This window comes from Rhagoletis zephyria, unplaced genomic scaffold (assembly GCF_001687245.7).
Source record: "Rhagoletis zephyria isolate East Lansing unplaced genomic scaffold, Rhagoletis_zephyria_1.1 Rzeph_scaffold_01972, whole genome shotgun sequence".
NCBI classification, from domain to species: Eukaryota; Metazoa; Arthropoda; class Insecta; order Diptera; family Tephritidae; genus Rhagoletis; species Rhagoletis zephyria.
This window is the reverse complement of record NW_016159056.1, coordinates 34094-54668: the sequence shown is the minus strand read 5'-3', so window position 1 is coordinate 54668 and position 20575 is coordinate 34094. Positions and strand designations below refer to the sequence as shown.

Sequence of the window (20575 nt, the reverse complement as noted above, 5' to 3'; positions counted from 1 at the left end):
TTTTTTTTTTTAGTCACGATTGGTACAATACAGCGAACTTTTATTGAAAAATTGTAACAAATTGTTTTTCGTCATTGGGATAAAGAAAAATATTTTTGCATTTACAGGATTGCGATACGAATTGCACCCAATTTTGGGCAAATCCCCAATCGTGTGACACTGCCTTTATAATAAAAACAAAACAATGCAACCCATAATTTTTAATTGTTTTCATATTTTGTCGCTTTTCAGTAAAATTTGTCCCCATAAGAATTTTAGCAATATTATAGACAATGGAGTAAATTAAGGTAGTCATATGGTATGTTTTTATATAAACATCATTGCACTACCGTAATAAGGCAAAATTTAACGAAAATCATATAAAGACTGGATCCACTTCAAATCATGTAAACAGTCCGATGGTATATCGAGATTTAACTTCAGAATAAAATATGTTTTTTTTTGCGTGAAAAATAAATGAACACGTATTTTTTTAAATTTTCATATCATTATTTTTGCATTTTTTACGAATTTTTTAAGATTTTGTTTTAAAAAAAAGAATTTTTTGGCATTTTTTTACCTTGTAGTTTCCGTAATTTTTAAGCAATTTAGTTGCTCCTAAGGTTATTTTTCTCCATTTTTAGTACTTCTTTACAAGTAATCAATCTCACCATCCCCGCTACTAACTGTCACCGACCCTGTACGTCGCAAGTCTTACTATCACCGCCACTCACCAATTCCGAGCTGCCTCGTGGACATGGACGACGTATAGTTCTAGCAGCACGGCACCCTTAAATGCAAAACGAATTTCAATAAACACAGTTTGTATCGATCGTTCTCTAATGTTTTGCAGGTACAATATATTTGTGCTAAATTCCGACTATGTAATGAAAATTTATTGTTTAAAATGCGCCATCTGTCCATAAAAATTCTAAGCATCTACTATGTCTCTTATAACTTCGCCAGTATACTTGTAGCTCGGAGAGGTCCTCCCCACTTAGGGCAGAACTGAAGGCTGTTGAGTATGCGTTTTACCGGAATATGACCTTAAGACATTCCGTCGTATAGCCAGATCTTTACGAGCTGTTAAAGGAGGTTTCAAAGTCGTCGAAAAAGTGGCATTTGACGATGTGTTTCTCTGGGCATTTTCCTGGATTTGACACACTAGGAACATCTGGTCAATGATGGATGTTCCAGGTCTAAAGCCACAGTGATAAGGAACAATAAGCTTATTGAAATTCTTCAGTATTTCACACAGTATCCTCGATTGGTTCTTAATACCATATTAAGAAGACTTATCCTGCTGTAATTGGCGCAAGCAGCAGCCTTTTTGTGGTTTGGACAAAGTACCTTCGCCCTAGCGCTACCTTTGAACAACTTGCCAGTATACCCTTGGTTCCTGGGGATTAGTTGTTTTGAACTCGCATTATTGCTTGTCTAATTTCGTCTTGGTCGAGGTTACTCTTCGTCAAATGCGCCATCGTTATTCAAGACCGTTGGGAAATGTTCGGCTGTGGACGACTGTTAAGAGATATCCATATTCGTGTCTACAGGAACTAGCCCCGGTCTTGAAATCATTCTACCAGCAGCACAATTATCGATCATCTGCCGCTAGCGTCTCCTTTGGCTGCCGGGTGACTTTGCAAGCTACGTATTTATCTGCACCAACGATACAGCACTTTTCGTCATACCGATTGTTTTAGCTGGGGTGAGTAGTACCCAACTACTGTTTCAACAGCGGTGCAAAGAGATTGAGGCATGGGAGTCCCACTGCTCATTTACATAGTATATCCCGGCAATGATCAGTTGCTTGTTGCAGCAGGAAGGAAACTCGATTCGAAATATTTTAGTATTAAGAGTCGAGCACGTTGCTGCCTGTCAAGCTTTTGTCGCATTGCCTACTGCCGGGTCTTCATTGCATAGAGACGCATAGAGAATTTTCAGAAAGTCGCAAAAAAGAGGCATTGTCGAAAAAAAGGTTCACCATATTTCTTGCTTTTCTATACTAATAAAAGAATACGTCTGAGGTTTTAGCTGTAATAAGTTGTAAATAAATATGTGCATATTTTAAAATAAATGATCGTTGTTGGCACAACATATTTCATACCATATAGAAAAATTCAAAACAGGGTTGCAAACATACACAGAAATCGAGTTGCTGCAAGGAGAAGAGTAGAATTTCCTTTAAACATTTTAAGTGATGTATCCAGGTAACCTGTTTATAAGGTTTTACCAAACTTGGTATAATATTGTACTTGACACAAAAAAGGAAAACCTTAAAATGGACGAGGCACTGTCCACTTATGACTATATAAGTATATCTCGGTAACAGCTTTATCGGTTTCTACCAAATACGTTTAAATTATTTCATTAAGTCTAGCTGAGCAACGAAAATATTTGAAATAGGAGTAAAACAGCCCCTGCTTACCATGCAACGGTAGAAAAACTATATTTAATACGTCCGCCAGGTATTTGTGGGCTCCGCCCCAAACTTAGACTTTTATTTTGAAATCGGTAAATATTTAGCCATACCGTCGGGGTTTTCAAGATTTCCATATATTTTTTTCGTAGAACTGCTATAAAATCGTTAAAAATAAATATTTTTAGTTCGCATATAAAATTTATGACGTATATTTAACTTTAAAATTTTGCTAATACCTACCCAGGGGCGATAGCGCCGCCGTCAGACACCACAAACATTGCCATGACGCCGCTCCAGCCACCGTTACCACCGCTTCCACCTTTGTTCTCGACGGAACACGAAGTAGAACTCCCACTAGAGGGAATACAAATCCTCGCCGACGACGCTGACGGCCCGGCACTAGACCGATTCCCAGAAATCGCCGAAAGAATCCGAAGAAGCTTCAGAGACATAGCCGCGGGAACTTGCGCATCCCGTCTGAGATTCCGCAGCGACGGTTACCAAGTAACCGTGTATCGGTGGGGCGCGTTTATCCGCCAAAGGCCCAAGACGTACCCAGGGACGGTACCGCCGCCGTCACACACCACAACCATTGCCACCCCGCCGAACCAGCCGTCGTATCCACCGCGCCCACTTTTGCTCTCGACGGAAAACGAAATGGAACTCCCACCAGAGGGAATAAAAATCCTCGCGGACGACGCGGATGGTCCGGCACTGGACCGATTCCCAGAACTCGCCGAAAGAGTCCGAAAAATCTTCAGGGACATAGCCGCGGGAACTTGCAAATCTTGTCAGAGATTCCGCAGCGACAATTACCAAGTAACCGTGTATCGGTGGGGCGCGTTTATTCGCCAAAGACCCAAGACGTACCCAGGGGCGGTAGTGACACCGTCACACACCACAACCATTGCCACCTCGCCGCTTCAGCCACCGTCACCACCGCAACCACCTTTTCTCTCGACGGAAAACAAAGTAGAGTTCCTGCCAGAGGGAATAAAAATCCTCGCCGACGACGTGGACGGCCCGGCACTGGACCAATTCCCAGAATTCGCACAAAGAGTCCGCCTCAGAGACATAGCCGCGGTAGTGCCGCCGCCACACACCACAACCACTGCCACCCCGCCGCTCCAGCCACCTGCACCACCGCAACCACCTTTTCTCTCGACGGAAAACAAAGTAGAGTTCCTGCCAGAGGGTATAAAAGTCCTCGCCGACGACGTGGACGGCCCGGCACTGGACCAATTCCCAGAACTCGCACAAAGAGTCCGCCTCAGGGACATAGCCGCGTTAGTGCCGTCGTCACACACCACAACCATTGCCACCTCGCCGCTTCAGCCACCGTCACCACCGCAACCACCTTTGCTTTCGACAGAAAACGAAATAGAGTTCCTGCCAGAGGGAATAAAAATCCTCGCCGACGACGTGGACGGCCCGGCACTGGACCAATTACCAGAACTCGCACAAAGAGTCCGCCTCAGAGACATAACCGCGGTAGTGCCGCCGCCACACACCACAACCATTGCCACCCCGCCGCTCCAGCCACCGTCACCACCGCAACCACCTTTTCTCTCGACGCAAAACAAAGTAGAGTTCCTGCCAGAGGGTATAAAAGTCCACGCCGACGACGAGGTCGGCCCGGCACTGGACCAATTCCCAGAACTCGCACAAAGAGTCCGCCTTAGGGACATAGCCGCGTTAGTGCCGTCGTCACACACCACAACCATTGCCACCCCGCCGCTCCAGCCACCGTCACCACCGCAACCACCTTTTCTCTCGACGCAAAACAAAGTAGAGTTCCTGCCAGAGGGTATAAAAGTCCTCGCCGACGACGAGGACGTCCCGGCACTGGACCGATTCCCAGAACTCGCACAAAGAGTCCGCCTCAGGGACATAGCCGCGTTAGTGCCGTCCTCACACACCACAACCATTGCCACCCCGCCGCTTCAGCCACCGTCACCACCGCAACCACCTTTGCTCTCGACGGAACAGGAAGTAGGACTCCCATCAGATGGAATAAAAGTCCTCGCGGACGACGCGGATGGCCCGGTACTGGACCGATTCCCAGAAATAGCCGAAAGAGTTCGAAAAAGCTTCAGGGACATAGCCGCGGGAACTTGCAAATCCTGTCAGAGATTCCGCAGTGACAGTTACCAAGTGACCGTGTATCGGTGGGGCGCGTTTATCCGCCAAAGGCCCAAGACGTACCCAGGTCCGGTAGCGACACCGCCACACAACACTACCATTGCCACCCCTCCGCTTCAGCCACCGCACCCACCTTTGCTTTCGCCTGAAAACGAAGTAGAGCTCCTACCAGAGGGAATAAAAATCCTCGCCGAGGATGTGGACGGACCGGCACTGGACCAATTCCCAGAACTCGCCCAAAGAGTCCGCCTTGGAGACATAGCCAAGGTAGCGTTGCCGTCACACATCACAACCATTGCCACCCCGCAGCTCCAGCCACCGTCACAACCACACCCACCTTTGCTCTCAACGGAAAACGAAGTAGAACTCCCACCAGAGGAAATAAAAATCCTCGCCAACGAAGTGGACGGCCCGGTACTGGACCGATTCCCAGAACTCTCCGAAAGAGTCCGAAGAGGCTTCAGGGACATATCCGCGGGAACTTGCAAATCCCGTCTAAGGTTCCGCAGCGATAGTTACGTAGTGGCCATAAATAGGGGTGGCGTGCACATCCGCCAAATTCCCAAGAGGATCTCAAACCACCAAAGTGGAGAGGGGGGCACGGCACCGTCACCCACCACTACCATTGCCACCCCGTCGGTTCAGCCTCCGTCACCACCGCATCCACCTTTGCTTTCGAAGGAAAACGAAGTAGAAGTCCCACCAGAGGGAATACAAGTTACCGCCGATGACGTGGGCTGTCCACGATTGGACCGATTCGCAGAACTCGCCGAAAGAGTTCGAAGAAGCCTCAGGGACGCAGCCGCGGCAGCGCCGCCGTCACACATCACAACTATTGCTACCCCGCCAATCCAGCCACCGCCACCACCGCATCCACCATTGCTCTCGACGGAACACAAAGTAGAACTTCCACCAGAGGGAATAAAAATCTTCGCCTACGACGTGTACGGCCCGGCACTGGATCGATTTCCAGAACTCGCCGAAAGAATCCGTAGAGGCCTCAGGGACATAGCCGCGGGAGCTTGCAGACCTCGTCTAAGATTCCGCAGCAACAGTTACCTAGTCGTCTTGAATCGGTCGGGGGCGCGCATCCGCCCAATTCCCAAGAAAATCGCAAACGACTAAAGTGGAGAGGGGATAGTGTGAGGACCATATATTCGATAGAAATTTAGTGTACATGGACGTCCACTCCAGGGATTGGTATTGGTTGATCGTCAACTGGTTCATACTCAATCAATACCGCTGCTTTGTATGTTTGAGCAGCGGCGTTGGCTTAGTAGTATCGATACCTAAACGAAATTAGAGGATGACTGAACACCAGCGCATAGCGTGCTGTCTTGCAAATACAGCCACCACAAGTGAACGATGCTTATAACAGCTCATACTGATACTGACTTCGACAAACCTGTACTCCGAATGATCAAACGCGGCAGTTGAACGGTTCCGAAAGCATGAGAGCTCATCATTTGTGGCAGAAGTCGTTTGACTTGTTGCTGAAAATCATCTGACTTGTTGCTGAAAGCCATTTGACTTGTTGCTGAAAATCATCTGACTTGTTGCTGAAAGCCATTTGACTTGTTGCTGAAATTCATCTGACTTGTTGCTGAAAGCCATTTGCCTTGTTGCTGAAATGACGACGAATGTGGTAAAGGGTAATTTATCGTCTCGTATGCATGTATGTATGTATTTATAGCGCGTCTACCATTCAATTGCTTTGCTCACTGCTGGATAGTTGTGAGGAATGTGCATACGTACGTATGTATGTATGTATTTACATATCAATGCTTCATTTCTAACAAGCAAGTGTCGTTGAATGTTTTTGAACTACAGTATCATCACTTCGGCAACACGTCAAACGCGCCTTCAGCAACAAACCAAAGGCGGCGGTTTGACTTCTGCAACAAATCAAGTTAGCTAACTGCGGCATCTTGCCTTCGCCAGTCTTTCACATAAGCTGTCATGCTTTCGGCAACCGTCCAAAAGCAGTATCGTGATTTTGGCAGTCGATCGAATACGGCGGTTGCTGGTTTCGTGCACGATCATTCGGAGTACAGGTTTGCCGAAGTCAATATCAGTATGAGCTGTTATAAGCATCGTTCACTTGTGGTGGCTGTATTTGCAAGACAGCACGCTTTGCGCTGGTGTTCGTTCATCCCCCGTTTTTAACGTGAGTAGGCTTCAAGTAACAAAAACAGCACCCTTTGCCAATGTCTGGTCCACTCCTCCCAAGCAGATACGCCAATAACACCAACAACAGCATACTAAAACCAACGGCCACGCCATCTACACTGCACCAGAAGTATCACTACACGATCAGGGTTACAACTTTACTACGATCACGGCAGAGTTACTACGAATTTTGAAAGATTTTATTGCGCTCCTCCACTTTCTCCACGATCTACTTCGAATATCTCAATCAAACAAAAAAAGCTGGTGAAGTCGTGTTGTCTCCCGTTTTAAAACTTACAGACGCATATTTTCTTTAAATAAAATCATGAGACCATGAACTCATACAATTTTTAGTGGATGCTATAAATAAGCAATTTAAAAAAAAGAATTAACTAAATTTTCGGATAACCTAACTTGTATATACATACATATGTATGTACATCTGGTTCATATATGTAAACAGGCGATGTATAAAACAGCGGTCTGAGCGTGGATGGGTAAAGTGGTTCACCCCATATTCATCAAACGCTCCAGACCAGTGTGACCAGATGATAACAAAAACCGAAGCAAAATTGATTTTGAAAAAGGTTAGAAAAAGTTATATCCTGTGAAAAATGAAGTTAAAAAGAAGTCAGTATATTCATGCCAAAAAAAAAGCGAACAAGTTCGGCGAAAACGATTATCTTTGAATAAATGTGTTTAATATTTCTTATCAAAACACAAAATAACTTCTATCAGACTAATAACGGACGCTCTTATTCGAGGAATACTAAAAGGATCTCAGTTCAGGATAAGAAAATATAGTGAACTAAAATTTTAGTAAACTACGCAAAAGAAACGTCGACCAATCACCGTTGAAAGATATAAGTTTATTAATACCTGTGGGAAATAGAATAATAATGGACGCATTTCATTAGTTTTTATTTTATTTTAAAAACAATCGAATAAAGATACGGAAATGTAAAAAAAACTTAAACAATAATTAAGTGTAAAGAAACAAGTTTAATTCAACCCGAAGGAAATAATAAGTGGTACTAACAAAAAGACAATGACACTGGTAGTGAACGCAATAGAATTAATAGTGTGTGTTACTTCCTCTCTTAGCTATAACTTCACTCGAATGATGTGACATTAAAGAAATAAGATTTTGAAGCGTAGACTCGCTAACTTCTGACCACTCTTAATTATGGCCTTTTTTTACCCCAATAATGTTTCAAACTGTTCCATTTATGTATGTATATAGATGTTGCTTGAAAGCAGTCCCCAGAGATTTTCCATAGGATTCAAATCCGGACTGCAAGCGGGCCATTATTGCAAAAGCTCGATGTTTCGACTCTCAAAGAACGTTTTCGACATGTTTCAAATATGCAAGAATATCGAAATCCGCGTACACCTCCACAACACGTTTCAGCCGAACATCATAATCGCGATAGTTCTTGCTCTTCAAACATGGCTTTGCTCAGACCTTACTCCTATTTACTTCAATAAATAAATGAGCTTCTAAAGTGACCCAAAAAAACCCGAACTTTAAAAGTACCGATACCAATACTCAATACTTCCCAACATTAGTAATAATGAAAAAAAAATAATAATTTAATTTTTAATTTAAATTTGTTCCATGCACAATAAAAAAGATTTCTCGTTCTAACCTCAATTTCTTTAAATTCCTGTGTGAAAAAAAAATTTCTTCCTGATTCTTCAAATATGTTGATTATATCCAGGGATTTTTGAGAAAAGGGTTTTTTTAAATCTCATTTTTTTTATAAATTTTTTTTTACACAAATATTGTACATATTAAACATTTTATATATATTAAATATATATGTATTTATGTCTGTATTTATTTATGTATATATATATATATATATATTATTATTACATATCGTCACCTGAAACGCAAAAAGACTTAACAACATCGTAAATGATATGGAAAAAGTCGTGAATAATAATTTTTTGTTTTCCATAAAATGATGTGGGAGTTGCAATTCCATGAAATCCATCGTATAAATCAGAAAGTGAATTTTTATGTTTTTTTTATTAGTTATGACTTTTTGCGTTTCAACGATGATGTTTGTTACGCCTTTTTGAATTTCAGGTGACTAGATATTAGACACAACAATAGGCGGCCCGTCCAGCAATGCTGCGCCATGCGGCTCTTCCAATGCAGGGGAAGTCAACCCCCGTGAGGAGTCAAGTGAAGAACACCTACCATCGGCAGACAACTTCCGCCTTAAGCGTCCCACTGTCAATAGAAAGCGATGGATGCTCCGCTATAAAAATAAAACAGTCTTAGTACAGCGACGAGGCCCAGACCACGCGATGCTAAAGTACCGGGGTCAAAAGTACCTCATGCAATTTGTCGACTAGAACAACACCCTAACATTTTACTTTGTTTTGTATACCTACTGCTACAAGCTTAAAGTACAGATTATGTGTTGTAAAACTGATTTAAATATTTTGTCTTTTTGTACCTACTAAATATTACCAACCTATGTACAAGTTATCTGTCGTAAAAAAACTAAATTAAAAACGAATGTTGATTTCGTTTCTACCAAAAAATTACGCATTTTGCACCGGGGAAGGGCAACATTTTGTGGAAGAAACGAAATCACCATAAGTTGAAAAAATAATAAAAAATAAATTTTTTGTTAATAAAATAATATTTAAGTAATCGTAATAATGATAATAATAATGATAATAATAATGATAATAATAATGATAATAATAATAATAATTATTATAATAATAGTTATATGAGTTATATATGTATAAAGCTTAAGGGTTTTATGTAAAAAAAGAAAAATATTAAAATAATAATAATAAAACTGGGACACCAGCAATTTTTTATTCCAAATTTCCTTCTTCTTATTTCCTTCGTCGTAAGCGTTTTTGGCCGAATTCAACAACGCACGCCAGTCGTTTCTCCTCTGCGCCAACTGATGACAATTGGAAATGGCAAGTGAAGCCAAGTCCTTCTCCACTTGGTCCCAAATTTTCGGTTCTTATCAGCATTTACTAAAAAAAAAGCACCGCGCAGAACTTCTTTTACTATCACAAAATTTTTAAGACTCAACAGCAATTCATAATAAAATATGTATGTATATCAAATAAAAGATAATAGCTTGTACTTTCTATATAATATAAATTTCTTAAGCATTAATTACGATTTTTTTTCAAAAAAGTTATTTTTTGAAAAAATGTGAAATTTTGTTCGTTTTTTTGGTATGTTTGGACTAAAACTATAAAAAAGCATATAAATTATAAACATGAACTGAAGGATAAATTAATTGGCTTTATTTTGATATCATTAGTTTTTAATCGGTTATGTAGTTCATAAGCATTCTTAATTACAAACTATGTGTATATGGACGAGGATTGTTCTGTACCGAAAAAAGTACACCCTTATTTTTTTTTATTTTGAAAACAAAAAATATTTAGAGGTTGCTCAAAAGGCCCAGAGTTTTCCATGTGTTTTATATGGGGAAAAAACAACTTTTCGTAGAAATGGTATATAATAGTTAAAAATCACTATTTTTCTACCAGAAAACACTGCTTATCTGCAGGAGGTTCCCAATAATAATACCCAATTGTTTATTTAACCATTTTTTCATCGCAACTATAATTTATAGGACCGCCAAAAACCCACAAAATCCCAGAAAAATGCAATGGGGCGACCAATAAAAAATCGTTAGTATTGAAAAAGGGTTAAATTAACAATTGGGTATTAGTATTGAAAGTCTCCTGAAGAGCACCAGAGTTTTCCGGTCGAAAAATATTGATTTTCAAGAATTCTATACTATTTCTACGAAAAGTTGTTTTTTCCCCATATAAAACACATGGAAACCTTTGAGCGCTTCGAGCGACCTCTAAATATTTTTTGATTTCAAAATAAAAAAATAGGGTATACTTTTTTTCGAACAATCCTAGGGGGTGAGAGCATTACAATTCCGACCTTACTGTTTACGGACAACCCTAGTATACACCCATTAAAAATTTTAATAGAAAATCGACCACATCCGATTCAAATCTACTAAATTTTTTTGCTGATTTTACTACACTAAAATAAAAAGGGGGTTGCTGTTCATGACATACTAATATTTAAAAAAATCAAAAAATACAGTTGAAATCAGCGTGAGAGCCACATTTTTGGTTTTTGCATAGCTAAACGATTCGTATTCTAGACTTATGCCAAAATTTGGCTGTCAACCAGTGTTTTTTTTTTTTGAACATTTGACAATACGTTTTTACTCGCACTCTCAGGCAAAATGATGCAATTCAGATATCAGCTGATGTTTTCCATTTCAAGACAACAGTTCAGGTAGGGGAATGATTTTTTATTTCGATGAAACTGAAAAATTTTGTTTTTTGGACCAAATAATGAAACGTATTTTATTTTTGCTGGAAAAAAAATTTTACCCGACGTATAAGCGCTATTTTTAACCGACTTCAAAAAAAGGAGGAGGTTATCAGTTCGCCGGAGTTTTTTTTTGTATATGTTAACACATACCTTTGGACCACGTTAAGCGATTTCGATAATTATTTTTTTGTTTAGATCCGATAATTGGATCGTGAAGAAATTAACGATAATCTTAAATTTTTATATGAGAATAGAAGTTGGTTTTGTTTTTTGCGATCGATTTTTAGTTTTATAAACTTTTTTTTTTATTAAAATAGGATGTACATAAATTAAACTAAGATTCTTCAAAATGCATTCAAAATCAAAAATCTTGAAGAATAATATTTTAAGGACATTTTTGACATGTCCAAAAGGATAATTGAAAAAATTTATAATTGATCTTTTTTTTTGAATTTCTCGTTGATTTGATTTGTGTAATCTTTTGAAAATATATTATAATTTATGTTCCCTTGGAAAAATCCTGACCACCGGTAAAAAACTAAAAACCCAGATTTACTAAGTATTATGCCCAAATACTGTATGGAAAATAGTAATACCGCCTTATATAGAAGTAAAATGAGTAAGTTAACAAAATACGCGAACTGCACAAAGATTTGACTGCAAGTCGGCACGGGTTGCCGTGGTCCGAATTGCATAAATTTTTATTTGGATAATTTGTGAGACAAAACCAATAAAATGAGGGAGACAGTCTTATGTACATAATAGGGATGTTGCGAATGTGACATTTTTTTCAGGTTTTTCTAAAGCGTTTTTAAATGAATTCTACATTCTCATGCCTTTGTCTCTTTCAGAATTTGGGGAACCTGTAACGTTATCAGCGTTTTTCAGTTTTGGTTTTTGTAATTCATTTGTAATACTTTCTTCTGCGACTGGTTTGAAAAATTTGTGCTTATAACGAGCTAAATAGGTGGATATGGAAAACAAATTATTATTTTCCAGGAATGAAAATTTTGAACAAAATTCTGTTTTCAAAGTCATGGCTGCCAGCCGAATCGGATCAGAATATTGTTATGTTACAAAATTACTATTTTTAAAATTTTTGCTAGAAATAAATTATCCAAAGAGCCCCATTTGAAATGATTGAAACGAATATATGTAACATCAAAAGCAAATCACGACAATTTGGTTTAAAATAACAGTGCATACTTTCTTCTTTATGTCTAGTAGTTTTTTTTAAGATTGGTCCAAAAAAATTATAATAAAGAAAAGAACCCATGCAGGTATTTAAAGAAGAGAAAACAAAAAAAAAATATATGTTATTAAAAGTACTGTGTTCTCTTCGACATACGCCAAAGGTCAAGTGGAAGTGGAAACTTCTTCGAAATCGAATGCGAATAATCGCAACAACCCTGGTACATACATATGCGAATTTTTGTACGGTTTAGTTATTTGTACAATGATTTTGCATTGTTGTGTTCAAACGCGTTACCCGAATTCAAAAACATGCACGTGTAGTTAAAGGATTAAATTTTAATTTAAAACAAACATTTCAAATTTCCGAGTTTATTAATAAATTCGGTTTGAAATATGCACTTTTTTGTAACTAGTTAACGAGGGTTATTTTTTCAGAACGCGGCCTGAGGCCGCCAATGTGGAAAAATGTTCTGAGCAAAAATACTGCGGATGGCATAACTTGAGTTTACATTTTCTATATCGAAATGTAAATTTTACGCTATTTTCTAATGGACCCCCGGGGCTCTGTTCAGGGTTCAGAGAGCGGAAGGATAACTTTTCGTAAATTTTGTACTGTGCTCTTTTNTGGCATAACTTGAGTTTACATTTTCTATATCGAAATGTAAATTTTACGCTTTTTTCTAATGGACCCCCGGGGGTCTGTACAGGGTTCAGAGAGCGGAAGTATAACTTTTCGTAAATTTTGGACTGGGCTTTTTCTAATGGGTGAGGTTTTGATCCCATACCCCCACCCTCCCCGCTCCGCAACACAAAATCATTATACGAATTACTAAACATTTCCCGTGAATTTTATGAATAGTTTAAGAAATTTGCTAAACCATAAATTTTGCAGGCTTTTGAAAAATTATCATTTGACGAAAGCTGCACGAAAGTTCGCTCCACTGCTATAGCTTCCCATCTCCGTTTTGCCCGAGTGTTTCCAAAAATTCCTTTCCCCAATCCTGATGCTCCTGCATCAGCTGGACCAACCGTCCAAGTTGCTTTTTATAATTTACAACTTTGGGTCTGTAATTCAGATACAAATAATATACAAATCTTTAGCATTTTCAATGAACATAACTTGCTTTTTATCCTTTTTCACTTTTCTACATTAAATTCGGTTTTTGTACTTCAACGACTAAAAAATGGCAGTAGAATGGTTAGCGATCAAAAACGATTCACAGTCGCTAGCTGAGCGAGTAATATCTACTGCTAGTTGATGCTCTCAATAGAGATAATACATACATACAGAGTTCCACTAAATTTTTCGTATGGAGTTTTTAAAATCTATTTTGTTGCAAATTTCTCAAGGTTTAAAGTTTTTAACAAATCGCGTTGATTTTTACCAATTTTTTTACTCCCATTGTCTTTATTAAAAAAAAAAGGAGAATTTTTGAGGGAAAAACTGCGTGGCACTGTCGACAAAAATCAAAACGATTTTTTAAAAACTTGAAAATTTTATTTTGTTATTCTAAAATTTAATAAGCTGCAAAACTGAATACGCAAAATTTGTACTACAAAATCGGATTAGAAAATTTCAAATCTGTATGCAAATTTATTGAATTTTCCTGACTTGTGTGTAAAGTTTAGAAGTTTTATTTGTATGTCTTTTGTTGTAATATACTTAAATTTTTTTACAAAAAAGAGTTAGATATGTGTATAATGATATCGGGCGTGAAAAATATTAAGCATATTATTGGGTGTAAAGAAAAGCTAACTATGAATTAATTACATAACACATTTTGGGTATTCTCGAAGCCCTACAAAGGTCTTGTACCTTATGCGGAATGAATGCTTGGCAAATCTTTCCCATAGGAAAATCGGGGTTATAACGTGAAATTCGTGCATTCCGTGGCACCGTGCAAGGCATTAACAAGACTTCGAGAATACCCACATTGATTTTTATTTTCTTATCACTGTTTACTAAGGTTTGAATTTATGTAGATTAAATTTTATTTCGTTTCCTTTAAATTTACATACATAACTAAAATCCTCTGTTATCTGACCTGCACATTTACGTAATTCCATTTTCAGATGCCGATACGACTATAATATCACTAGACTCACCATCCCCACCGAACAGCCCTGGACACTCCGAAAAAGGTTTGTAAAGAATATTCAGTTGCATTGCTCACACATATCGATATGCATACATATCTGCACGATTTTTGTATTCTTCTACCTTTAGGTGTCAGCTCCACCGAGACCCCAACAACTTCAAATGTCGTCTCTACTAGTAGTAAGCACAGCGATTTTCGTCTGAATCCCTGCGCTTTTCGTAGATAAGCGATTTGCGGTATTTTAATCGCGCTTATGTGCTTATTTTATTAACCCACTTTACATTATTATTTTTTAAGTACTTACCGAATATTAATCATAAGAGGATAAAGCATTTTCGAAATTCTGTTACCGACATTAAACAAAAAAAGAAAAAAAAAACACTGGGACTCCCTTCCTAGCCTGGACAACAAATGAATTGGGAGATTCGCACATGTGACAAATAGAAATTAAAACATAAACGTTCAAAAGAATACGGCTGAGAGACAAAGGATTTTAATTTAATGAAGGTTTGCCTAGTCTTAGTTTAGGTTTAGATTTTTTTTATAAATTTCATACTACCACTCGTTTCTTGTTTTATTTAATGCAGGAACTTAATATGTGTACGTATAGTATTTAAGCGGCATCTCCACATACAAATAACACGGTTAAAAAAAATGTTTAGACGAGTTTGAACTCAAATCCGTTAAAAAAAAATATTTTTAAAACATCTAGATTTTGAGAAAAAAATGTTGCAGTATTAAAAAATTGCCAATTTCAAAAAAAGATATAAAAATATTTGACCCAATCATAAATTAAAAAAATAATAATTTGGGTGCATTTTTTCCGAAGAAAAAAAAAAACGGAAACTTGTCTGATGAAAATATAAAAAATTCAGTTCTTCAAAAGTTGATAGTTGTTTTCATAGGGGAAAAATATCGTTATTCGATTATGAATTTCATTCGTATCCGTTATAACACTGGGCAAGCAAACTTGGAAATTTTTCGACAACAGTGTTTTTTTTTCAACAACTATACGGATTAGCTTCAAAAAATCAACATCTTGCGCTTTCGAGACTAAACTCGTCCAAATTTTTTTGAACCGTTTCCCAAACGTGAACAAGGTACAAAATTCATTAAAGCCACATTACTTGTGACATTAACTTTCATATCTACATATTAAATATAAACATACAATACTATACATACATACATAACTATATAGAGATGTATTTCCATTTAATAAAAAAAGTCATGCTATCGTAAAATATTTATTTTGTTTTTTAATTGAACAAATGGTTTAATCTCCGGCCTACGAAATTTTATTTCTTCGCATCTATGGTTTCAGTGTAAATTTTTTCTAGCGTTCGCAACGCGATTACCACTCGAAAATAAATGTAGCTATGTAGCTATGAGTTGGAAACATAAGAGATCTGTATTAAAGCGGAAAAATTGACTAATTCCAAAAATATGTTCACAGATAAAAAAACTACCAAATAACATACTGATATTAAGTTCCGACGGAAATTTAATTGAGTCAATTAATCTTTTAATAGAGTTACTGCCCCTTGGTGTTCAGACACAGTCGGCTGCTCGATTAGCGATACGCAGTTCGAAGTAACGTATTTAACTGTAGTTGATTACGTCAGACAGAAAGCGAGTATATTTTTATTTTTAAAACGTCAGATGAAAGAACTTGGAGGAAAGTGATTCACCTTTTCGAAAACATAGTTGTGTCTCGAACTGATCGAAGAGATTAATTGTATGGCCAAATTTGTTTAATGTGAGTCCAGAAGTTTACATAGTATAGGCTATCGTCTTAATTACTTAAATATATATGTACCATGATAAAAACATAGTAAGGTAAAACCGATCTCTCAATTCGTCGGCCATGTTTTTTTTTTGAAGTTTCCAACATTTTAAAATCATATAAAATTGAGAGTAAAAAAAGGAATTGTTCAAAGTTGTTGTTTGAGATTGAAAGTGAGAGTGTGTGTGCGAGTTTGTGTGTAAAATTTTAAAATTAAATTGCTTGCAAACGTCAAGAATTTGAAAAATTCCTCTCAGCGGTTCTACCTTCCTATTTTCTATCATGATATGTACCCTGCAAACCATTTTTTCAGAGTATTCTGAATTGTAGAGAAATGTTAAAGAATTCGTAAAGATCTTATCTTTTTTTGCCGAATTTTCTAAAATTAAATAAACTGTGCACACTTCGATTCTTTTGCGAAATTTCGGAAGAAAATCCCTAAAGCAATGAAAATAATGTTGCAGATTGTTTTCAGACTGCTTTATTTTTCGTACAGAAATTTCTTTACGAGTTCGTGTCAACCCCTTCATATAATTTTCCTTTGAAGATTTGTAAAACAATCGTTACAGAAATGAGATACTCCTAAAGATTTCGGAAACTTTGGTTTGCAGAGTATGTACATATAAAAATACATATTTAATTTTTAGGTACATTTATCTACTTTTAGGTAAAGTTTTTTCGCAAATTACATACAATTTGAAAATTAAATTTTCCATCCCTGATGGATGGAGCATCAGCTGTAAAAGAGGACCAGAAGCAAACAGCTGATTGCTATTTGTTCAATAAACATATCTCACAAATTCATTCGATTAGCACTCAATTAAGCTCTAATCGAGCAATTACGAATCGAAATTGTGTATGGTAATCGAGCTCAATTAGCGCCATAATCTAGAAAGTTTGGCTAATTGCTCGATTAGTGGCCTATCTGAACATACTTTAGACTAGACTACTCCATCTAATTAAATATGAAGTATCTTCGTGCGGTTTTAGTAAATTACTGTTATTAGTATGATTTTTATATTTAAAATTTTGCATTTGTTTAAATTTTGTCCACAAAACTTAAAGAAATGAAACATACTGCGGGTTTCAATGAAAAATACATACATATATAAAAAAATCCGATTTTTGAAATTAAATACGTTGAGCTGCACTGACATGGTACTGAGGTACATACATATATGAACCGTTCATGCACTAGAATAGGGCGGCTAGATACATATTTCAACTACGAATTTAATGATATTTGCGATATTTGTATACTATTTAGGAGTGCCAGCTACTGTCTAAATTCGACAGGCTTTTTATTTAAACAATTTCTCTATAAAACATGTTTTATAAACTCTTTGACAGTCGGGCAAATAGCCCAAGCCTGAAATGCAAACAATGCAAAAACAAAAAAGAAAAACTATAACACAAACAAAAACACGAAACAAAACGAAATGGTAACCCATAAAATTTTTTTTTGTTCGCGGGCCACACTACTATGGTGAAACTTCCTTCGATATATTTTCTTAGTTCGCTTCATACTGCAGGAACTTGTTTTAAGCTTAATACATATGTATTAATCTTATCCTTGGGCTTAATTTTCATATTCGACTTTGGACACGTATTCTTCGTATTTGTCTCCGCCGCATTCACACTCGTAAACGTATTCGTCTTCGTCTTTTTATTAGTCTTCGCATTCGTCTTCTTATTCGTGCTCATATTCGTTCTCATCTGTATATACGTAGATACGTATTCGTTTTCGTCTTGGGTTGGCCGTCGCATTCGCCTTTGTGTTCGTCTTGGTATTGGCCTTTACAATTGGCTTCGCAGTCTTCATCTTTGGTTGGTATTCGCATTTGTTTTGGTTTTCACATAATGCTTCGTCTCCGTATTGACCTTCTCATTTGTCTGCGCTACCATCTTCGTGTTCGTATTCGGGTTCGTTCTTCTTCGTCTCCGTATTCGTATTCGTGCTCGTCTTTATGCTCATATTCGTGTCGCTTACGTCTTCGAGGCAAAAAAAATAATAATAAAAATGCAAAAAACAAGAAATTTTGTAATTTAGGCTTTAGGGCTGGAACATTTGCCATTATTCGCAAGACGTGTCCTAGCGTAAAGGACCATATATNCTAGTCTTCCACGCAAAAATCTGAAATGTGCTAGTCTTCCACGCGATTAGTGAAATGTGCTAGTCTTCCACGCGAGAATCTGAAATGTGCTACTTTTCGACGCGAATAATGAAATGTGCTAGTCTTCGACGCGAATAGTGAAACGTGCTAGTCTTCCACGGTAATTTGAGATGTGCTACTCTTCGTTGGGAGCGACGATATGTACTTTTATCCGACGTTTTTATAAATCGGGTTGCCACCTAATTTTTAAGAGATTTATTTAATTTATTAGATTTAGAAAGGTGAAATTGTTTTAAATTTATAAATTATAAATTAAAGCTATCTAAATGAGCATAATTTTTAAATGTATAAGCACTCCGAACAAAGCTCGGCCACCCTGGTACTACACGTATTATTGGATACACTTACATTGATACAGGGACGTCTAAGTGGTTGGAATGGTCTCGGGGGACTCTTCATACTCTTACCTTAATATAGAAAGGTCATATCTCACAAAGTCGCTGAAATACAAAAACTCGTAACTAACTTAAAATCCAAAATTCACGTTCTGATTGATCATGATGCATTTCATCGAATTAGATGTCCCCAATCGTTTTATGCAATAAAACAAATTTAGTTACTTACGGCTTTTTTGCATTTCAGCAACGATGTGAGATAGGGCCTTTCTACATTAAGGTATAACCTTTTCATCGTGTTTTAAGCCATATATATATATATACATATATATGGAAACAACAGATACAGCAATCAAATTTCCCATAAATTCAATTATTAAGACCTCGATAGTATCTTCGTTTCAATCGATTCATTATCCGCAGTATTACTGTCGGTCCATTTTTCTCCACTTTATTTTGATTATCCTTTGAAGTTTTGTAATACATTTTTTTTTTTCTAAATTATATGTTACAACAACTATTCGTCCTGAGTCATGTTTCGCCTTCTCCATTTATATCGTTTATACAGATACACAATCTAAAAAGCTTGCGAAACTTCCAGAGGTAGATTATTTCAAGGGCATCAGCTTACAAAGATTGAGAATGTATAAGAAGTCTAATTGGAGTATGTGGCACAAAGGTCAGCGAATATACGTTAACAAATTGGAAAACGGCAATTTCGTATTGAGGTGCCAGGGACAGAAGAAAGTCGTGTGTGTTTTATAAATAAACATCAAAAGGAGTGTGGAATGCCTTCGCGAGCACAAACAGATGGTTTCTTGCATCTGTGTAATAAAGTTTTTAAAGCAACATTAAGTTTAGATAAGTACCTGGTATGTAAATGTTAAAAAGTATTTAAAAATTTATGTTTGGCTTGACTTAAATATATACAGTCAACCACAAAAGTCTACGTACAGACATTTTTCGCAATGTATGCTAAGTCTTTTAGTTAATTTAATTTTGCTAATTTTTTTTTTCTTAAATATAGTTCATACTACAACAAAAGAAATCTCTAAAAATATGATCAGAAAGTTGAAAATTTGTATGCAAATCTATTGAAAATATTCCTGAGGTTTGCCAAAATAGGAGAAATTTTATTTATTTTTTATCTTTTGTTGTGTTATGAACTATACAGGGGGCCGTTGTGGCTGAGTGGTTAGAACCGTAGGTTCTGGGTTCGATCGCTGATCCGGGAAATAGCTTTTTCTGGCTCCGTGTATACATATATCTGCCATTTATCATAAAAATCCATTAGCCGTTCGGAGGCAGCGTAAAATTGTAGGTCCCTCCACTTTCGTAACAACATAAAGATGCACACCACAAATACGAGGAGAAGCTCGGCCGAACACTTAGCTAAAGTGTAAGTGTCGGAATATTATTACCATTGTTATTATGAATTAAAGAATAGTAAAAACAAATTGAAATAAAGAAAATTTGCACACATAGTGTACAATTCTCTGTACGTAGACTAGTGGTTGACTGCAAATATAAATGTGTGTATTACAGTTAATTAAAAAATATGACCGTAGAATGTAAATGCAAATTTGGAACTGAAATACATAAATGAAATGAATTGCATAACGAAATACATGAACGAGTGAAAGAAATAAACGATTTTACCGAAAAAATACGGCATCCGGTTTTGGGGGTTGGGTAAGTCTGATGAGGAGCTGTGGTGATAGCAGCTACATATAACTTCTGGGTAAATTATTGTTGCCTAAATCCCGCGAATATACATCAAAATATCTAGATCTCTTCTGGATTTGTAAGAAGTATTAATTTGCTATTTAGTTATGAGGTGAAAATCGTTTTGGTTTTTGTATGCAAATGCATTTCTTGTTGCGGCCTCGTGCCACTTTCGTCGCATCGCCGCGTAGGC

At 37.2% G+C, this 20575-nt stretch overlaps 1 protein-coding gene across 2 annotated transcripts in view; it reads left to right on the top strand.

Moving 5' to 3' along the window:
• Su(var)2-10 (E3 SUMO-protein ligase Su(var)2-10) overlaps nt 1-19996 on the top strand; it is a 52727-nt gene extending 32731 nt beyond the window's left edge. Inside the window, exons 8-9 of one of the 2 annotated variants that reach the window (XM_017619844.1) lie at nt 14337-14405; nt 19226-19996. In XM_017619844.1, coding sequence (XP_017475333.1) covers nt 14337-14405; nt 19226-19422 — 266 coding nt within the window. In that variant the 3' untranslated portion in view covers nt 19423-19996. Of the gene's footprint in view, nt 1-14336; nt 14406-14490; nt 14822-19225 lie in introns of those variants that run through there. The other variant, XM_017619845.1, reaches the window with a different exon arrangement.
• Nucleotides 19997-20575: the final 579 nt, after the last annotated feature.